The 17,137-nt window shown below is 46.2% G+C and overlaps 1 protein-coding gene across 2 annotated transcripts in view; it reads right to left on the bottom strand.

Moving 5' to 3' along the window:
• Positions 1 to 5,889: 5,889 nt before the first annotated feature.
• Cisd1 (CDGSH iron sulfur domain 1) overlaps positions 5,890 to 17,137 on the bottom strand; it is a 14,889-nt gene continuing 3,641 nt past the window's right edge. The window contains exons 1-3 of one of the 2 annotated variants that reach the window (XM_013351241.2): positions 13,469 to 13,490; positions 12,332 to 12,537; positions 5,890 to 8,378 (exon numbers count right to left, since the gene is read on the bottom strand). In XM_013351241.2, the coding sequence (XP_013206695.1) occupies positions 8,289 to 8,378; positions 12,332 to 12,537; positions 13,469 to 13,475 (303 nt within the window). In that variant the 5' untranslated portion in view covers positions 13,476 to 13,490 and the 3' untranslated portion in view covers positions 5,890 to 8,288. Of the gene's footprint in view, positions 8,379 to 12,331; positions 12,538 to 13,468; positions 13,491 to 17,137 lie in introns of those variants that run through there. The other variant, XM_005360165.2, reaches the window with a different exon arrangement.

The following is a 17,137-nucleotide window of genomic DNA, read 5'->3' on the forward strand; positions in this document are numbered from 1 at the left end:
GGCCTTGGGTTTGGTTCCCAGAGCTGTGGAGATCAGCTTTGTTTGAATTTTTATTGTCTGTGTACTGTTCTCATGCAATAAAACCTTGTTTTACTCCTGCCCAGTGGGAGCCCTTGTCCTATTTTGTAGAATGGAGGCGGCTTCAATTTCATATATCTCTAACAAAGGCCAATTAGAGTTGTAACTAATTCCATCATGTGTTCCTTTTGACAGATATATAACCTGTGTTTTATTTTCATGACCACTCTGTGAGACAGTCCTATTACTTCTGTGTTATAAGGGTTCGGGAGGGTTAATGACCTGACCAAGTGCTCCAGCACGATTATTATTATATATAATGAACACAGCCCCCTTTGAAATTACATATGGTGTAGCTTAATTTACAAGAGACACCTGTTCTCTCACGCTTATCACAGCAGTGGTCAGCCATGAAATCAACTGCAGTGTGTGTCAACAAATGAACAAAGAAAACGCGGTACCTGTGAACACCCAGTGGAGCCTGTCAGTTGCTATAACACAGATGGAACTTGAAAATGTGCTAAACGAAGTAAGCCAGATGAAGAAAAACAGGCATCCTGCAGTTACCCTCGTAGATGGGTCATTCAGAAGGTGACCCAAGGTCATTGGAGGTTGAGGACAATAAGCGGGTGGAGGGATGGGTGTTCAGTTACAGCTAAGGAGCAAGAAGCTGTGTGTGCTATTTCACAGTAGGGTGACAAGGGGAGCAGTCATATGGTACGCATCTAAAAACAAAACTAAAAAGACTTTGTATGTCTTCACCATAGAAAAATGACAAGTGTTTGAAGATTTAGATGTCTGTATTGATTTAAATACTACACAATGAATAACTGTATCCCAATAACATGTTATAGTCTGTATATGCAATTATCCTTCTATTGTAAGACTGGGGATTGAACCCAGGGCTGTACATATGGAAGGCAAGTGCTCTCTTACTGGGCTACACCAACCATGCAGTTTTTATTGTTGTTATAATCTAGCATCAATAAAAATTTGTTTTGGGATACTCAATCACACTGTGAACCCCAAGTTTGTGTTTGTGTTGATTAAATAAAATCAACCTTGGATCAGGAGGTGGATTCAGCAACCAGTTGACAGAAAGTAATCATAGAGAGTCAGAGGGAGTCTGGAAGATGGTGAGAGATGCACAGGAAGTAGTAGGGAGGGACGTTTTGGTTTGGTGGAACAGAAGGATGCTCTCTTTGAGACGCTGGTGAAGAGGGAAGGTTAGCTACTTGCTCCTCCAGCTCTCTGAGCTTGCAGGTTTTCACCCTGGCCTCTGACTCCCTAGTCTTACTGATAAACAGAACAATAGAGATTTAGTTGATTTAGTTAAAAACTCCATTTGGTGGCAGCTGCAGGAGGTGAACAGCCACTGCCCAAGAAGTGGGCTAGTTACTGTGGGCTCACAATTCCTGGCCGGAACAGCAGTAGAGTCAGGTGCAGCCACTGTGTTGGCAGAAAATAAACAGAAATAATTCGCCAACACTGCTTGTACAGAGGTCAGGGGAACATTTGGCTTGGACAGCTCCTCACTGTGTACTGACAATGGCTAAGCAGCAACCACTGATTTTCTACACTGATTTAGGTCCCGGTAGGTAAACTCCTGTGTGTTCTGGTCTCTTCTGCCCCGACAATCAGGGATGACAACTCAGTCTCCACTGCACTTTATAAGGCAGGGAAAGACACAGCTTCTCTTTTAAAATATAGCCCAAGCTGGACCCAAACTTGTGACCTTTGTGCCTTGCCCCGATTCCAGCGTGGACCCACAGCAGCTGGGAGTGGAGCACATGGCTGTGTGCACTCAACCCGAGGAGTGAATTCAGGACTGGGGCTCTGAAACCGGACCATACTTCAGCCTTCCTGATCCTTTCCGAGATTGGGTGAGGTGTGGTGCCTTGCTGACAGCACTCTGCTTTATTTCATCTGCTGACTGAATTTCATCTTACTCTAAAACATGCACGCGCGCGCGAGCGTGCACGCGCACACACACACACCTACAACACTGATTATTGACTGGCCAATTATCCGAGTATCCCGTGTCCTACCCAGTTGACAGGTAAAACTAACCATCGCAGAGAATAACCTTGAGAACTCAACCAAGTGAGAGTATCTGACTTGGACTCTTGCAATCTCGATACACACCCGTGCCTGCCATCCTAAGGAGGCCGTGCAGACCAATACCGGCAAAGTCAAGCTTGCTCAGGGCAGTGTCTTTTTTGCTTACAGTTTAGAAAATATGTGTTTGTCCCTCCCTCTGTCTGGCCCCGAGCTGAACACTTTGTGCAGACTGTCAGGGTCACAGAGGTAACCGTGCACACAGGGCAGGTGGCAGAAAACAATGGAAGGTGGAGATGCTCCTTCACATGTCCCAGAGGATGAGAAAGCCAAACAGACAAGGAGCTCTGGCCTTCAAAAGGAACAAAGCCCAGACTGGTGTGGAAGGGCTGCTGCTTCAAGGGGTCCTGGCCTAACTAACAATGAGGATCCCACCAGAGTATGTCCCAGCCACAGAGCCTGGCACCCTTGTGGCAGCAGCTGCGGTTGTCACATCTCTTGAAACAGCTTTGGAAGCCGTGACTAATGCTGAGGTCAGGGGAGGGGAGACAAGCTGCCAAGGCTGGCTCTCACCTTGTGGTGTGGGTGCTGTTTGAGCAGAACTGAAGACAGTAGTCAGCTCAGCCACTAAGAGGCTATCCAGACTATGGAGAGACGGCCCAGCCATTATCAGCACTTGGTGCTCTTACAGAGGTCCTGGGTCCCAGCACCCACACCAGACAACTCACAACTGCCAATTCTAACTCTGGGAGGACTTGACTTCTCTGGGTACCTGTGCTCATGTGGTACACACAGACACAGGCAAATGCATATACACGGAAGTAAAAACTGTTTAAAAATTCATTACACATATGCATCTGTGTCTGTATGTGGGTATATGAACAGGTATCTAAGTATCCTTGGAGACTAGATGTGCTAATCCCCTGGAGCTGGAGTTACAAGCTGTTGTGAACCATCCAGTGTGGCTGCTGGGAACCAAACCTGGGTCCTCTGGGAGAGCACTAACTGCAGACTTTTAACCTCTAAGCCATCTCTTTTGCCCCAAAATAAAATTTTAAAGGGGGGGGGGTAGTAAAGACAAATGAGGCAGGTGCCCTTGTCATGGGGTGATGGGCTGTGTCAAGAGACCAGCTGCATCACAGGGTACCACACCTCTCCCTGCTGCCCCCAGAACAGCCTGGAGGAAGGGGTGTGGCTTTTCCTTCTGCAGCACTGGGGTCAAGCCACACTAGGTGAGTGCTCTAGCGGCACCCTCAGCTGGGTCGAACTTGGTTTCCTGGTTGGTTTTTTAAGCCAGCTAAGCCACAGCTTTACTGTTGACTAGATACATTACAGCCAAACCTGTCAGGGCAAGTTATTCAGCATGCTTTCCTGGCTGGGAAAGAACATGCAAACCAAACCAACCAACCAACCAACCAAACCAAACCAACCAAACCAAGCAACCAACCAACCAAGCAACCAAGCAACCAACCAACCAACCAACCAACCAAACCAACTAACCAAACCAACCAACCAAACAGCAAAAACCAACCCAAGGTTAGCATCTGTAGCTTGCCAGAATACGGAAAGCAAACAGGTAAAATAAAGAAACAAATCAAAATGGATTTTCAGGTTTGGAGAGGCAAAAACAAGTTGGTTTCTGGGCAATTATCCGTAGCCTTTAAAGCTGCATTCCATTGCAGGCGTGGGCTCGAACCAGTACTCACTGAGTGCTGCTCTCGGCACTCACATGAACGACCAAAACTGTAACACTTTTCCCTAGGGGATTAAGAAGACTACTGGTTATTTCCCAAACCGGATGTCTGAACCACAGGGAAGTTGAAAATGTCAGCTGCTGAAAGCGAATCTCGCTTTAGGGGGACACAAGGTCAAGGACTTCAGTGTACAACTGGATTTAAAACAACACAAAAGGTAATTTAGTGCTCTGTGTTGTCAGTACCAGAGGCTGCGCACTAGGTGGCACTCTGAGCCAAGACTGAAACCGAAAGAGCAAAAGAGCACGTGCAATCTAGTGTTTGCAGGGCTCTGACAGAGGGCGGGCGAGAGATGAACAGACTCAGAAAAGTTCACCATGGGGCGAGTGTGCGGGAAGACGGCGGCTGATGAGTTGAACGGGTAGCTGGACTGTGTCGACAAAGAACACTGAACGTGGATTCTGACGACAGTGCTGACACAGAAGGCGGTCAAGGCCGGCGCTACACAGGGAGATCCTGGCTCAAACAACAAACACAAAAAGAAACAAACCCAAATAAACACAAGAGAAAAGGATTACTCTGCAGGGACAGAGGATGTAAGAGACTGGACTTTAAAGGAGCTGGGAGGCTTCCGGAGTCTAAAGGATGCTAGGACCTGGAGCACACTTCCCTAGACGAGCCTAGCCCGACAGAATTCGGGCTTGTGGTGGAAACAGAAGATACCACCCATCCCCATAAGCAGGCAGGCAATGCTAGAAAGTTATTTTCAATGAAAAACGAAACAGGGGGCCAGCGAGACAGCGCAGCAGGGCAAGGGCTCGCCTGCTGCCGAGTTCTGACCTCGTATTAGATCCCCAGACCTTGGAAAGGTGGAAGGAGAGAACGGGCTCTTCCAACCTCCACATGTGCCCGCCCCACCATTCACACACAGGAATAACGAATGATAAACTGGGAAATCTACACGACTCTCAACACTCACCTGAGGCCTTGGCGGGAATCAACTTCTGGCTCTCCTTAGGAGACACAAGGAATAAGTCTGTCACCAGAGACCTGTACAGGGGCTACCGACAGTGAGGACCACCTTCGTGACACGAGGCTGGATGGGCATTCTCCCAGCACCTGTTTGATGTGGAATGGCTTTTTTTTTCTTTTTTTGGTTCACGGGTGTAGTGGTTAATTATGATTGCCAACTTGATGGATCAGGAGCTGTCTAAGAGATACACCTGGACCTAGCTGTCAGCGGGTCTCTAGGCCCCGCTAACAGAGATGGGAAGGATCAGCACACTGGGTGGCACCACTCCACCGCCCGGGGTCCCTGACCAATAAGAAGAGTGAGTTCAGCACCAGCATTCATCTGCTTCCTGGCTGTGGATGCTGTGTGACCAGCTGCCACAGGGGAATGCACCCCCACCCTGCTGGCTATCTCTGTCACAGGGAAGAGAAAAGTAACTAATTCCAGAAACATCAGAGGTGATGACGGCACTGATCGGCAGTCCTGTTGAGGTGAACCCTGGGCCTTGCAATGTGAGGCAAGGACTAAACCGCTGAGCTGACTCCCAGCCCGGACTTAAGCCTGTAACAAACCTGGGCTTTGCTCAGGAAAGGTGGATGCTCAGCAGAAATTCATCCTTTGGGAATCTTCCTTCAAAGATGGTACGGCTTTCACCTAAAGTCATGCACCACTATCCTGGCTCTGGACCCATGGCAAGTCGAAAGCATTCGAAGCAATTGCTAACTTCCAATGAACCCGCAATGTGCTGCGTTCACTATCAGATTTGAAACTTAAGTCAGGCATCAAATGACACTGACATCAACAAACACATTCTAGAGCTTTAGATAGGATCTTGGCTTGCTGTGGCTCAGGCTTTCAGTTTGCAGAGCAGTTAAAAATGGTAGGGACAGATATATGGATGGATGCCATCTTCTTTTGTCAAGAAAAGTACTTAGCCAGGTGGTGGTGGTGCATGCCTTTAATCCCAGGACTCGGGAGACAGCGGCAGATGGATCTCTTTGAGTTTGAGGTCAGCCTGGGCTGTTATATGCAGAACTCATCTTGAAAAACCAAAATGGAAAAGAAAGAAAATTACTTAAAGGAAATGATACCACTACTAAGATTTCATTGAAGGATACTTTGATACCGTAAATACTGGAATTGCCTTACAATAAAAAGTAAATTCATGCTGATAACTTTTTATTATTACTTTTCCTTCCTGGAGAGCTAAACATTTGAACTTGGTCAAAATTTGGGGACCAAAGTTTTATGTCATTCAGCACAATCACATCCACTTAAAAGGCTGAGAAGTGGCTCTGCCTGTCAGGGACAGGTCTATCACGGAAGCTTAGGTCTGTGACCCTAGCAGGAGAGAGGCCGAGACAGACCTGTGTTCAAAGCTAGCCTGCGTCACACGGTAAGACTCTGTCTCTAATAAATACGTCTTGGCAACTAGCAGAACACACTCTCAAACAGAGCCTATACCACGTAGGCTACTAACTGGGGACCTCAGGCAAAAGCCAAATGTCACCATGATGGATGCAAAAATAAAAAACCATCTACCTAACTGGGAGCGGCTATCATTTACCAAATAAACCTTACCATATGATGCCATAATCGAACGCTTATCTTTTTGGTTCCATCACAAACTGTGATGTGCAATTATGGGGTGTACACATCTGACAGACGGATGTCTCTGCATCTCTAACATGGCCCTTCACACTGGAAATCAAGAGAACTCAAGACCTTTCTGCGGAAAGTGAGGCCAGACTTGGAGCGGTTTCCCCTTCCTGGGGAGACAGCCACATGTGTATGTTGGTCTGAAATCTGGAGACAAACCCTGAAAGGGCCAGTTAGTACAACTTCCTAGACTTAAACGGCCGAGAAACAGGCTGCAGACAGTTTCGTGGGTAAAGCGCCTGCTGTGGTTTGTGTGAAGACTGGAGTCAGGAACCCTAGACCCCCAGAAAAGAGAGGTGCGCCTGAAATTCCAGCATTGGAATCCAGTGCTGGGGGTTTGGGGAAAACAGAATTATTCCTGGAGCTCCTTGGCCAGCCAATATAGCCAAATCTATGAGATCCAACAGTGACCTCTGGCCTCCACATGGGACCACATACCCCGTATGAACACATACAACATGCACACACACAGGCTGAGAAGGTCAGTAAATGGCAGAGAAGAGAGCACACTGCTCATGGGGGCTCAGCTCGTCACTGATGAGGACGTGAAGCCTTGGCTGTTCAGGAAGAGCAGCAACTGTGCACATTAACACAGTCTTCGAGCCTTTGTAAGGAAAAGGCTGCACAGTTGAAAAGATGGGACCCTTTTTATCTTCAAAGCTAGTTTCTTTACTAGTGCAAGCCATGCACTTGATTAGCTAGGGTGGGAAATAAGATTTCCTATGCTTTTGATTGGAACTTGTTACTCTCTGCAAGGCTGTGTGATTTCGGGATCAATATACGTGAACATGGGTATCAAAACCCATAAGGCCTTCAGGCCAATGCCCTTCTGCTATTGGGCTTAAGTCCTATATGACATTTTGTTTTGTTTTTGCACATATGGATGTGTGCAATCATATTCACATGCATGTGGTGCATGTATGTGCAGGGGTGTGTTCAGATGGAGGTCTGAGATTGACACTAGTGTCTTCTTTTCTAGTTCTCCACTGATCTGAGGCAGTGCCTCTGATTTTACTCAGATCTCATTGATTCTGGCTAGTCCAGTTGGTCAGCTTGTTCGGCTGATTCTTAACCCCTACCTCTCAAGGCTGGAATGACAGGCAAGCTGCCATGCCTGCCTGGATTTACACAGGCACTTTATCCACAGAGCCACGGTCCCAACATTCTTTGTGACTACTTAACCAACATCACTGTGGTGGTCTAGATTTCTGCTATTGGTGGATCAATTAAATATCCACAGAAAGGAACACAAGGAAGTTGTTGCCCCTTTATTGTTGACCTGGGCGATTTTAGGGAGAATAACATTCAGTTAATTCTGACTGAGAACATTAAAACACACAAGATGAACCTACGCCATCACCTTGGCCACAAGGACAGACAAGGTCATGGCAGGTTTCCCTTATGCTGTAATAAATCAACGCAACTTGATCATACTCCATCACCTTCTAAGTTAACTAAGTAATCTGAAAAGGTGATTTTTCTTTAAATTTACAAGTACAATGTACATGTACATGATGTTGAGAATAATTTAATATGCTAACCTCAGATACAACTATATTCTAAGACCATTATTGTAAAGCAACGGATCCTTACAAGACCAAAATAACCCATATACCATGAGGTTGGTTTAGCCTTTCTTTTTTATGCTCTTTCAACAAATGTGCACCACGATGCTCCAACAGCAAGGCTAAAGCCATGAATACGAAAGCTGCGATTTGTGAGGTACCAACCACATCTAGAACCAGGGAGGCCAATCAGACAGAGTGAGTGTCTCGTTAATTAATCAATTCTAATTAAACGATCAGGTGACATCACAACACTCTGGGGTGCAGCACTGAAAATGTCCATTAAGCTTCTTTTTTCTTGATGATCAGAGGTCCCACGTTGTCTCCAGTCTCTTCGTTATGTTTTATGTGAGCCCCATCACAGAACGGAAACTAGGAAGAGAGAAAGATTGTAAGATTTCTAATCTCCACATCAGCCTGTGCTCACAGCAGTGGGATAGGGATGCCTGATTCCCACACACCACAGCTTCTATTTTTCTTAACTAGCAAATGTACTTCATAGAACAGGAGGAAGAAATGGACGGGGGATAAAATCCAGATCGCTACTCAAACTTCCCTGATATCTGGTGATGCATGCTAAAGGCTACCACTCTAGGGACCTATGCCTTTTGCCTATTTACAAATAGGCAAAAACAAAACAAAACAAAAACCCATGAAACCAATGAGGTGTGTGCTGAGGGTTGAACCCTGGATTTTGTGCACACTCTAACCACAATTATGCCCATGGCTCTACTTGCAAGAGTCCAAGGGTGTTCCATTAAAATCAATTTGTACTTGGGGGTAGTAGTACACACCTGTAATGTCAACATTTGAGAAGCAGAGGCACAAGAATCAAGATTCTAGGCCACATAAAATCCTGTCTCAAAAAAGAACAAACAAACAAACAAACAAACAAACAAAAAAACCCAAAACCCAGAAGAAAAATCAATTTACTATGATCCCTATGCCAACCATCCTTGCTGCAATCTTTGCTCCAGTTTTTCCATTTTGCTCATCCCTGAGCCCCTAATGTTTTTCCCTTTAATGTACAGTTCATTTTTTAAATGGGTCATGGAGACATTTTCTTTTGGAAATATGATTATAATTCCAAATGTTCCTTCATTTTTACTAATCCACATCACAGATCTAACTGACATTATTGTGTCTGCCAGTGTTTTCAGGAGAGGTCCCAAGAGTCAGCTTCTGCAGGACACGGATTTGCTTCCGCTGTGCTTACAAAACAGATCAGGGACTGATCTGAGTCACAGCAGACTTTTTATCATTCTTATTTTATTTTATGTGTAGGCTGTTTACATGTGTGTGCAGTGTCTGTGAAGGCCAGAAGAAGGTGTCAGATTTCTGAACTGGAGCTACAGAGCTGCCACATGTGCGCTAAGAACAGGAAATGGCAGCCCTGGGTTTGAACTGTGGGGACAAAGAGCATTCCTGGGGGATACTCTTGATCTACGCTGCTGATCTACTCACAGTTTAATAGGCATTTAGGGCACCAGCTTGTGCCTATGCTTGATTCTTTCTGAGATCTTAACTCTTAACAAAGTCCTTATCCACTTATGGGACAAGTCAATGCCAGGAAGTTCCCTCCTGCCTCTGCCAGCCCTCTTTCCCTACCTACTCTCACGGACAGCAGCTCATACTGGTAGCACTTGTTTTTTGGTAACATTGGCTTTCACTGACTTGGACCCAGAGTTTTAATTATTCTGTTGAAAGGGCAGCAAAAGGCCAGCTGCTAATTGCTTAATCCAAGAGTCTCCCCATCATCCCCCACTCACCTGGCATGCTGCTAGGCCAGTTCCGTACCAGAGCCTGGAAAACTCTCCTTGCTACTCTGACACTCTATCTTCTCTCCCCAGGGTCTGTTCTATCTCCTGACTCTGTGTCCAAATGCAGAACATTCTTTGAGATTTCATCTCTGATTCTTATCGAATACACCATGACTCACCAGTTCTGCTGGCCTCCGCTGCCACCTTGTCCCTAAGGCCACGCCCACTGCTCCTGCACATCAGCACCCCAAGCTCACTCTTTGCAACTGAACTGCTTAGCATTGCTGTGGAGACATTAGCTTTTCAACCTGAATTCCGCGTTTCTGGTGAATATGCCCCCTCTAAAGCACACACTAAGACCCTGAAGTTTCCTCTCCAGTCTCCCTGACTAGTCCCTGCCAGGGCTGGAGAGACATCAGCGGGTACGTGTGTGCTGCTCTTCCAGAGGATCTGAGTTTGGTTCCCAGTACCCATGTCAGGTGGCTTACAACTACCTATAACTCTAGTTCCAGGGGGACCCAACTTTGTGGGCACCTACACTCATGCACATACATAAATAAAATGAATAAAAGCCGGGCAGTGGTGGTGCACGCCTTTAATCCCAGCACTCACGAGGCAGAGACAGGAGGATTTCTGTGAGTTCAAGACCAGCCTGGTCTACAAGAGCTAGTTCCAGGACAGCTACACAGAGAGACCCTTTCTCGAAGAACCAAATCAAACCAAACCAAAAAACAAAACAAAGGAAAACAAGTCTTTTTAAAAAGTCACTCTTTTCCGTGGACCCTGCAGATTTCTCTGCACTTCTGCAGCCAGCATTCTATGGTAAATCACATCTAAAAGACCCGTGGCCCAAACCATGAAGCAGTTTGCACACTGGGTCTCCTCACGGACTTCACCGGCTCCCTCTCCTTAGGACTGCTGCTGTCTGGCACATTTTGAGAAAGCATTCCTAATGTCTGCATGTGCTCATGCACGTGTCTCCCATTCTCCCAGGGCAGTCTAACTCTCAGAAGACTTTTGCCCACGGCACAAGCACTCCCGTTCAGTAATGCACCTGAATTACACATACCGGGCTCACCTGGGACACCAGTGTTTGCATGTGAGCAGGTGCATACACTGAGCAGGTTTAGGAATTTACATTTCACATCACTGATGGAAGAGCTTCTGCGACTGGGGAAAGTCTCCATTTTTCCTTCCTTGTTTAATGAGCAGCAAGAACAGAGCCTATGTAGGCACAGCTCTGAAATCAAGTCTAGTCTACAGAGCACCAGAAGATTATGTCCTAGCAGCTCTGGGAGTACCTACAGTTCACATTCCATATCTACACCAGGCCTTGTGGGACACATGACATCTCTTAAACTGTGTTTTATGAGTCCTGCTCCTGCACAAGACCTGAGTTTGAACCCCAGCTCTCAGCACTCGTTGGGCACCTTACAGCTGTCTGTAATTCAAGCTCCAGGGGGATCCAGTGCTTCTGGCCTCCGTAAGCATTTGTGCTCACGTGAAGATACCAACACACGCACGCACACAAACACACAGTATTGAAAACCAAAAAGTAATAAAATAAATTACTCCCCCAAACACACTTTCTAGTAGGCATTATATAGCCTTTTCTATGTTTATGACACAATTCATGATAGCATTCTCCACTGTGGTAAGCCTCCAATATACTGCCATTTCAGAAAATGGTACTTGAAATTATGTGGGGTTGTTTTGTTTTTTCTTTCCTTTTTCTAAGATCTAGGACTAAACTCATGGCGTCTGGGGAAGTTCTCCACCACTGCCTGTACTCCCAGCTCGGCATGCTTCGGCCTTGGAAATTGAGCTTTGGAAATCAATTTTCCACAAATGTGAACAGCAGCCCATTCAGAGACAGCACTGGGTCTCTGGGGACATCTGAAATTCAGAAGTCACCCAGTGTATCACCCTGTCAAGACGTTTAGAAAGAGGATCCCACTGTCCATGCCTAGAGCCTGTAGGTGTCACTTCCATCTGACAGAAGAGAATTCTTATTACATCAAGTAGATTTTAATGAATTAAAAATTGCCAGGTATTTAATTATAGGAACTTTCCAGTAAGGAATCTAAGCCAGGTGAGGTGCTGTACCTATAATCCACACTCGGGAGCCAAGACAGGAAGACTGGCATCAGTGCAAGGTTAGCCTGGCTACAAAGGGAGCCTCTGTAGGTCCACGGACTACCCAGCAAGATCCTGTCTCTCACATACACTTGCTCGATCTATTTCTCATTATACTCAGGCTACAGACATTCCTCCCGAGATCCCCTTGGAGAAGAATTCCCAATGGAAAATCAAAGAGATTTTTCCTTCATCTTTGGGGAAGATGATGGTTAACTCAGCTTAACTCAGTGAGGGTATGATGTAATACAGCTGTGTGGCAGCTGTGTATTTGAGAAAATATACTCCACAAGAGTAGGGGAAGTTGCAAGCGGTGGGGCAAGCCTGCAACCCCAGCACTGGAGGCAGAGGCAGCAGGGCAGCCTGTCTGAGCTGCCTAGTGAGACCCTGTCTCAGAAAAACCCAGGCTCACACAGGGGCAGCGCTCACCTTTTTGGACCTCCAGCAGCGGCAGTACACGGCCTTATCTCCCAGGTCCTCCATGTCGAAGGCGTGCACGACCTTGGGGTTGTCTTTCTGGATATGAGGGTTCACCATAGCTTTGGTACGATTATCTTTACCATAGAACTTTTTGTAAGCCAGGTAACCGAGAGCAGCTGTCCCAGCAGCAAATGTCACGGCTGCAATCCACTCAACTGCAACAGACAAGCGAGGCCTGGAGTTAGAGACAGGAAAGCCCATGAAACCTGACAGGCACTTTAAAAAATCACATCCATTTCTTATTTATGTGTAGATGGCATGTGCTCACAGCACGTGCTGAGGTCAAAGGGCAACTTCTGGGAGTTAGCTCGGAGTCTCCCTCCATCATGTGGGTCCTGGAAATCTAACTCAGGCTGACAGGCTTGGTAGCAAGCACCTTTACCTGCGGATCCATCTTGCCAGTCTGGTAACGACTTCCAGTGTTAATAAATGACCCAAGCCCAGTGGTGCGGCAGCCCTTTTCTCGCGGCTTCCTACAGCCCTCACTACTACAGATGTGGCTTTCCTGCTGAGTGGACAGCTAAGCTAATCTAAAAGAGGGAAGAGCAAAGATGACAGAAAAGGGTCAGCAAGGCTTGATAACCTTTCAAGCGCCCACTAACATCTTCAGCAGCTCATGCGCCTGCAAGTGCCTACTGCTTAAAGAAGAAAACTAAGTCTGAGAAAGAAGACCCAGGTTATAAACAAAACAGAAAGGTCAGAGGTGATGGCTTTCACTAGCAAATGAGCTCACGTAAAGAGCAAAATCCTGTAGCGGCTTTGAAATGCTTTATTTACCAAAGCTGCCACAGTAAGACAAACAGAACCGGACTGAGACAAGACGAAGAAAGACCTGTAACCCCCGCCTTCCCAATTGCCAAGCATTCCCAGGATCTGCCTGGCAGGGTTGGGTCTGGGTCAGAAGTTATTCAAAGGCAACCAAAATGTGCAAATTGCTTCCTCATAAAATACAAAGCATACTATAATAGTTTCATATGAAACATTCAATAAATTCTTCATTTTTATTTTCTTTCTGAATTTCTAAAACTTCATTCTGAGCAAAATATTATTCTACTTCCTAATAATAATAAAAATTATTGGACTAACAGGCCATGTATTTGTTCCTTCTGCATCCAAGGACTCCTTAGAAACTCAAGTGCTTAGCAGCTACCCCAGCTCCAGGCAGTGAGTGCAGAAGCCAGGTTCAGCATTATCTGGTTGGCCTTAGCCTCAGAGGAGAGTTGTCTAGTCCCAGCATGGAGGGGCTGCAGGAAGAAGTCGAACAGGGTCAGGAGAAACACACTGGGCTGCTTCCTAGCACTTTCTCAGCCAGGTCTTCAGTGTCTGAAATGAGTTCCCAGACTATCAAATAAAGCCCTAGGGAGATAAGTACAAGAACATTTTATTGCCAAACACAATCCCATGGGCACAGTGAACCCCAGGACGTTTCTGCTGTTTCACAAGTGGGACGGATCTGATGGTGCCTACACAAACCACAACTGGAGCTCGAGCCTTTTTTTTCTTTTCTTGAGACATGGGTTCTCTTTGTAGCCCTGGCTGTCCTGGAACTTGCTCTGTAGACCAGGCTGGCCTTGAAGTCAGAGGTGCACCTGCCTCTGTCTCCTGAGTGCTGGGATTAAAGGTGTACTGGAGCTCGGTCTTAACAGCTTCAAGTAGAAGAGCCTTCATACCATGCTAACCCCTTTCATCTTAGTCTTCTCAATTCTTAATAGCTTCCATCCAACGTTTCTAATGGGCACACTCTCTGTTTTCAACTACATACAGCAACACCTTTCTCTGTAAAAACCAATTTAGATTGGCTTCCATCCCAGGTCATTTCCATTTCTTCTTGCTAGGGCACCTAAAATAAACATTAACTGGTATTTTGTTATTCTCAGGTGCCACATGACCAGTGGTCACCTGACACCTTCAAACCTTTGACCTCATGGGGAATTTTTCTTTTTACAGCACTGGGAACTGACCCAAGGCTTCTCGGCAAATGTTCTTCCTCTACGCTGCATGCCGGCCCTTCAGCATGTTTTGTAACTATGTATTTTGTGCACATTTCTCTTGAACACTAGTGTTCAAGTGGGGTTGAATTTTAGTTCAGTTTGCCTGACTCCCAGCCTTCCCCTTCCACAAAGAGTTCAAGGAAGAAGCTGCAGGTAGCTACAGCCAATGCGAAGTCACTCACAATTCAGCCGGAAGAGTTTGAAGCCAACCTTAGCTAGATATTGGACCCTGTCTCAAAAGATGAAAAACCACAATGTCACAGTGTCTGCCAACATGTATTCGGAATTCAAAAGGCAGCTAGCTATAAGCCCTCGTCTAAATTAAGATAGCACAACTCCTTGAATATTGTGATCTTAGTTCTTTTGTTTCAGGAACTTAATTTTCCAGGTAAATTAACCCACCCCTAATGCCCACGTGCTGTAATGGAGCCCAGACTCTGCCTCCTGAGAAGCCTTTTATATTTATTTTAATAATCCCCACAAACTTCAAATGTACTGTGGTTTGTAGAATAACTGGCTGGCATTTAGTTCAAGGTAGTAAACATTCTTATATTCTCTCTTCTCAGATTACGATATTAATATACAGGCTGACATTAAAAAACAAATCCCAAATAAACTTTTACCTTCTCCAGATTTTTTTGACCAGGGGAGAAATGAAAGAGGATCGGACAAAGAAAATCAGCCATACCATGGATGTTGCAGCACAAAGATACTCAAGGGTGTCTGTCCTGTGGGAATCAATATACAGGATCCGTGACCACCCTGACAAGTGTCACAGTACTGTATGGGTGCTGGAGAAACAGCATTGAATTCACCCCAAGTGAGTGCTTAGACTCACAGAACTGTATAAACCTGGGGGGTGGGGGCGGAGAATTCTATTCTTCCTTCTTCCCAATTCTGATTTTCTAATCTCATTTAGGGACAAATTGCTAGTTTCCAGAGAGAAGAAAAATGTTGCTATTTTATCACCCCATTACTGAACCCTCAGTCTTTTTCTGGCAAAAAGTGGCTAACACCCCTGGTAACTCCAGGGCAAGAAGGAAAAGGGAAGTACAGAGATAGATAAAAAACGATTCAAATGCCAACCCCGAGGAGAAAGAATCAGAGAGTAAGCAAATCACACAACCCAAGAACACTCAGTGCTCGCCCTGCCTCTTCAGGCGGGGAGCCCTCAGAGCATGGCAGAAGTCTGTCTCTTAGGGATCAGTAAGACACCACACGCCTGTTGGGCCGGAGTTCCACATCCACCGCCAGATGCTGAGTGCCCGCTGGGGTCCTGCTCTTCACTCAGAGCATGGAGGGGTCAGTCTTATGTTCATTCACAACTTCAGAGACAACGCAGGACTCTTGAGAGGCTGAACTGTTCTCTACTGGCCCTTTCGATCCTGAGCACTCGCCTGCCTCCTTCAGGGGCTAGCCTCTATCCTTTGCTATCTATATACAGTTCTTAAGGGTGGCCTCTTCCTGTAGATCCGTCAAACCTGTTTTCTTCTACATAAACACCATTAAAGGAAGATTAGAGCCAGGCAACGGGGCGACAAGCTCTCTGCTTCCTTCTGCTGCTGTGGGCTTGCTTTATAGCCTCTGGTTTTCCTTGGACGTGCTCCTAAACCCACAGTCCTCTTTATGACTGACTGATCCCTCAGATCTGCTTTTCTGGGAGGGTGAATTTGCTTTGCCTTAGAAATCTCACCCTTCTCCTTTAGACTGGTTTCTGCCCAAAGGACCTTCACCTACCCACTACCACCACCAACTGCCACAGAACTGGAATGTTTGTGGGTCAGGAGAGGGGGAGGGGCAACATGCTGAAACCAAGCCTTCCAGGCCTGTGGCTTTTTTCTCTCAAGTTTTGGTACATGCAGATCATGTCAACATCAAGGGAGCAATATATAGTGGTAGATGACCAATTCACCTTGATTTTCACCCGTCCCTTCCATGGCCTCAGTGTTCCTATACCTGAGCTTTACTTTCTCAGACTCAGAAAACAAAAAGAATCCATGAGCATAGGGCACTGCAGACACCCACCCTGGGTTATTTTTCCTCATTCCAGAAACTTCCACCAAAGACAACAGCTCGTATTTCAGTTCCAGCTCCAAATCCCACTGCTCATTATCCACTTACTATGTTCTTGGTGTGACCTGTACATTCTTTTGCAGGAAAAAAAATCCATTAAATAACTTTGCAAGACTCAAAAAACTTACTGAATTAATAAATTGTGATAGAATGACCTGGGAAGAGAGAAAGGAGTTTGAAGAAAGCATGGATATAAATAGTGTCTAAACTGATGGGCCAGCATTAAGAGCTTGTGATGACCCAGGCTTGGAGTGAACAACAAAGCACACAAAAACACATAAATCCCTCTTTACAACCTGTGGACAGGCCAAAGTACGAAAGAGAGGGCAGGGCAAGGCGGCCACCATTAAAACACAAGGCTTAGGGCTGCCAAGAGGGCTCAGAGGTGTAGGTGCCTGCTGCCAAGTCTGTCTCCCTGAGTTCCATCCCAGACCCACACTGCGGGAGGAGAGAATAATGCCCACAAGTTGTTCTCTGATCTCCGCCCAAGTGCTGTGATCTGTGTGCCCCCCATCCTCGGCTCATACAAAATAAGTAATTCATAAAAAAAATTTTTGATTTGAGAGACTGGTGGGATAGCTCCGTGAGTAAAGGCACTTGCAGGGAAAGCCAGATGACCTCACCTACAGGACGGAAGAACAGACTCTACAAAGCTGTCCTTAGACTGCTACTCTGCTCAGCAGCACACATG

Source organism: Microtus ochrogaster, linkage group LG2 (assembly GCF_000317375.1).
Source record: "Microtus ochrogaster isolate Prairie Vole_2 linkage group LG2, MicOch1.0, whole genome shotgun sequence".
In the NCBI taxonomy this organism is placed as follows: Eukaryota; Metazoa; Chordata; class Mammalia; order Rodentia; family Cricetidae; genus Microtus; species Microtus ochrogaster.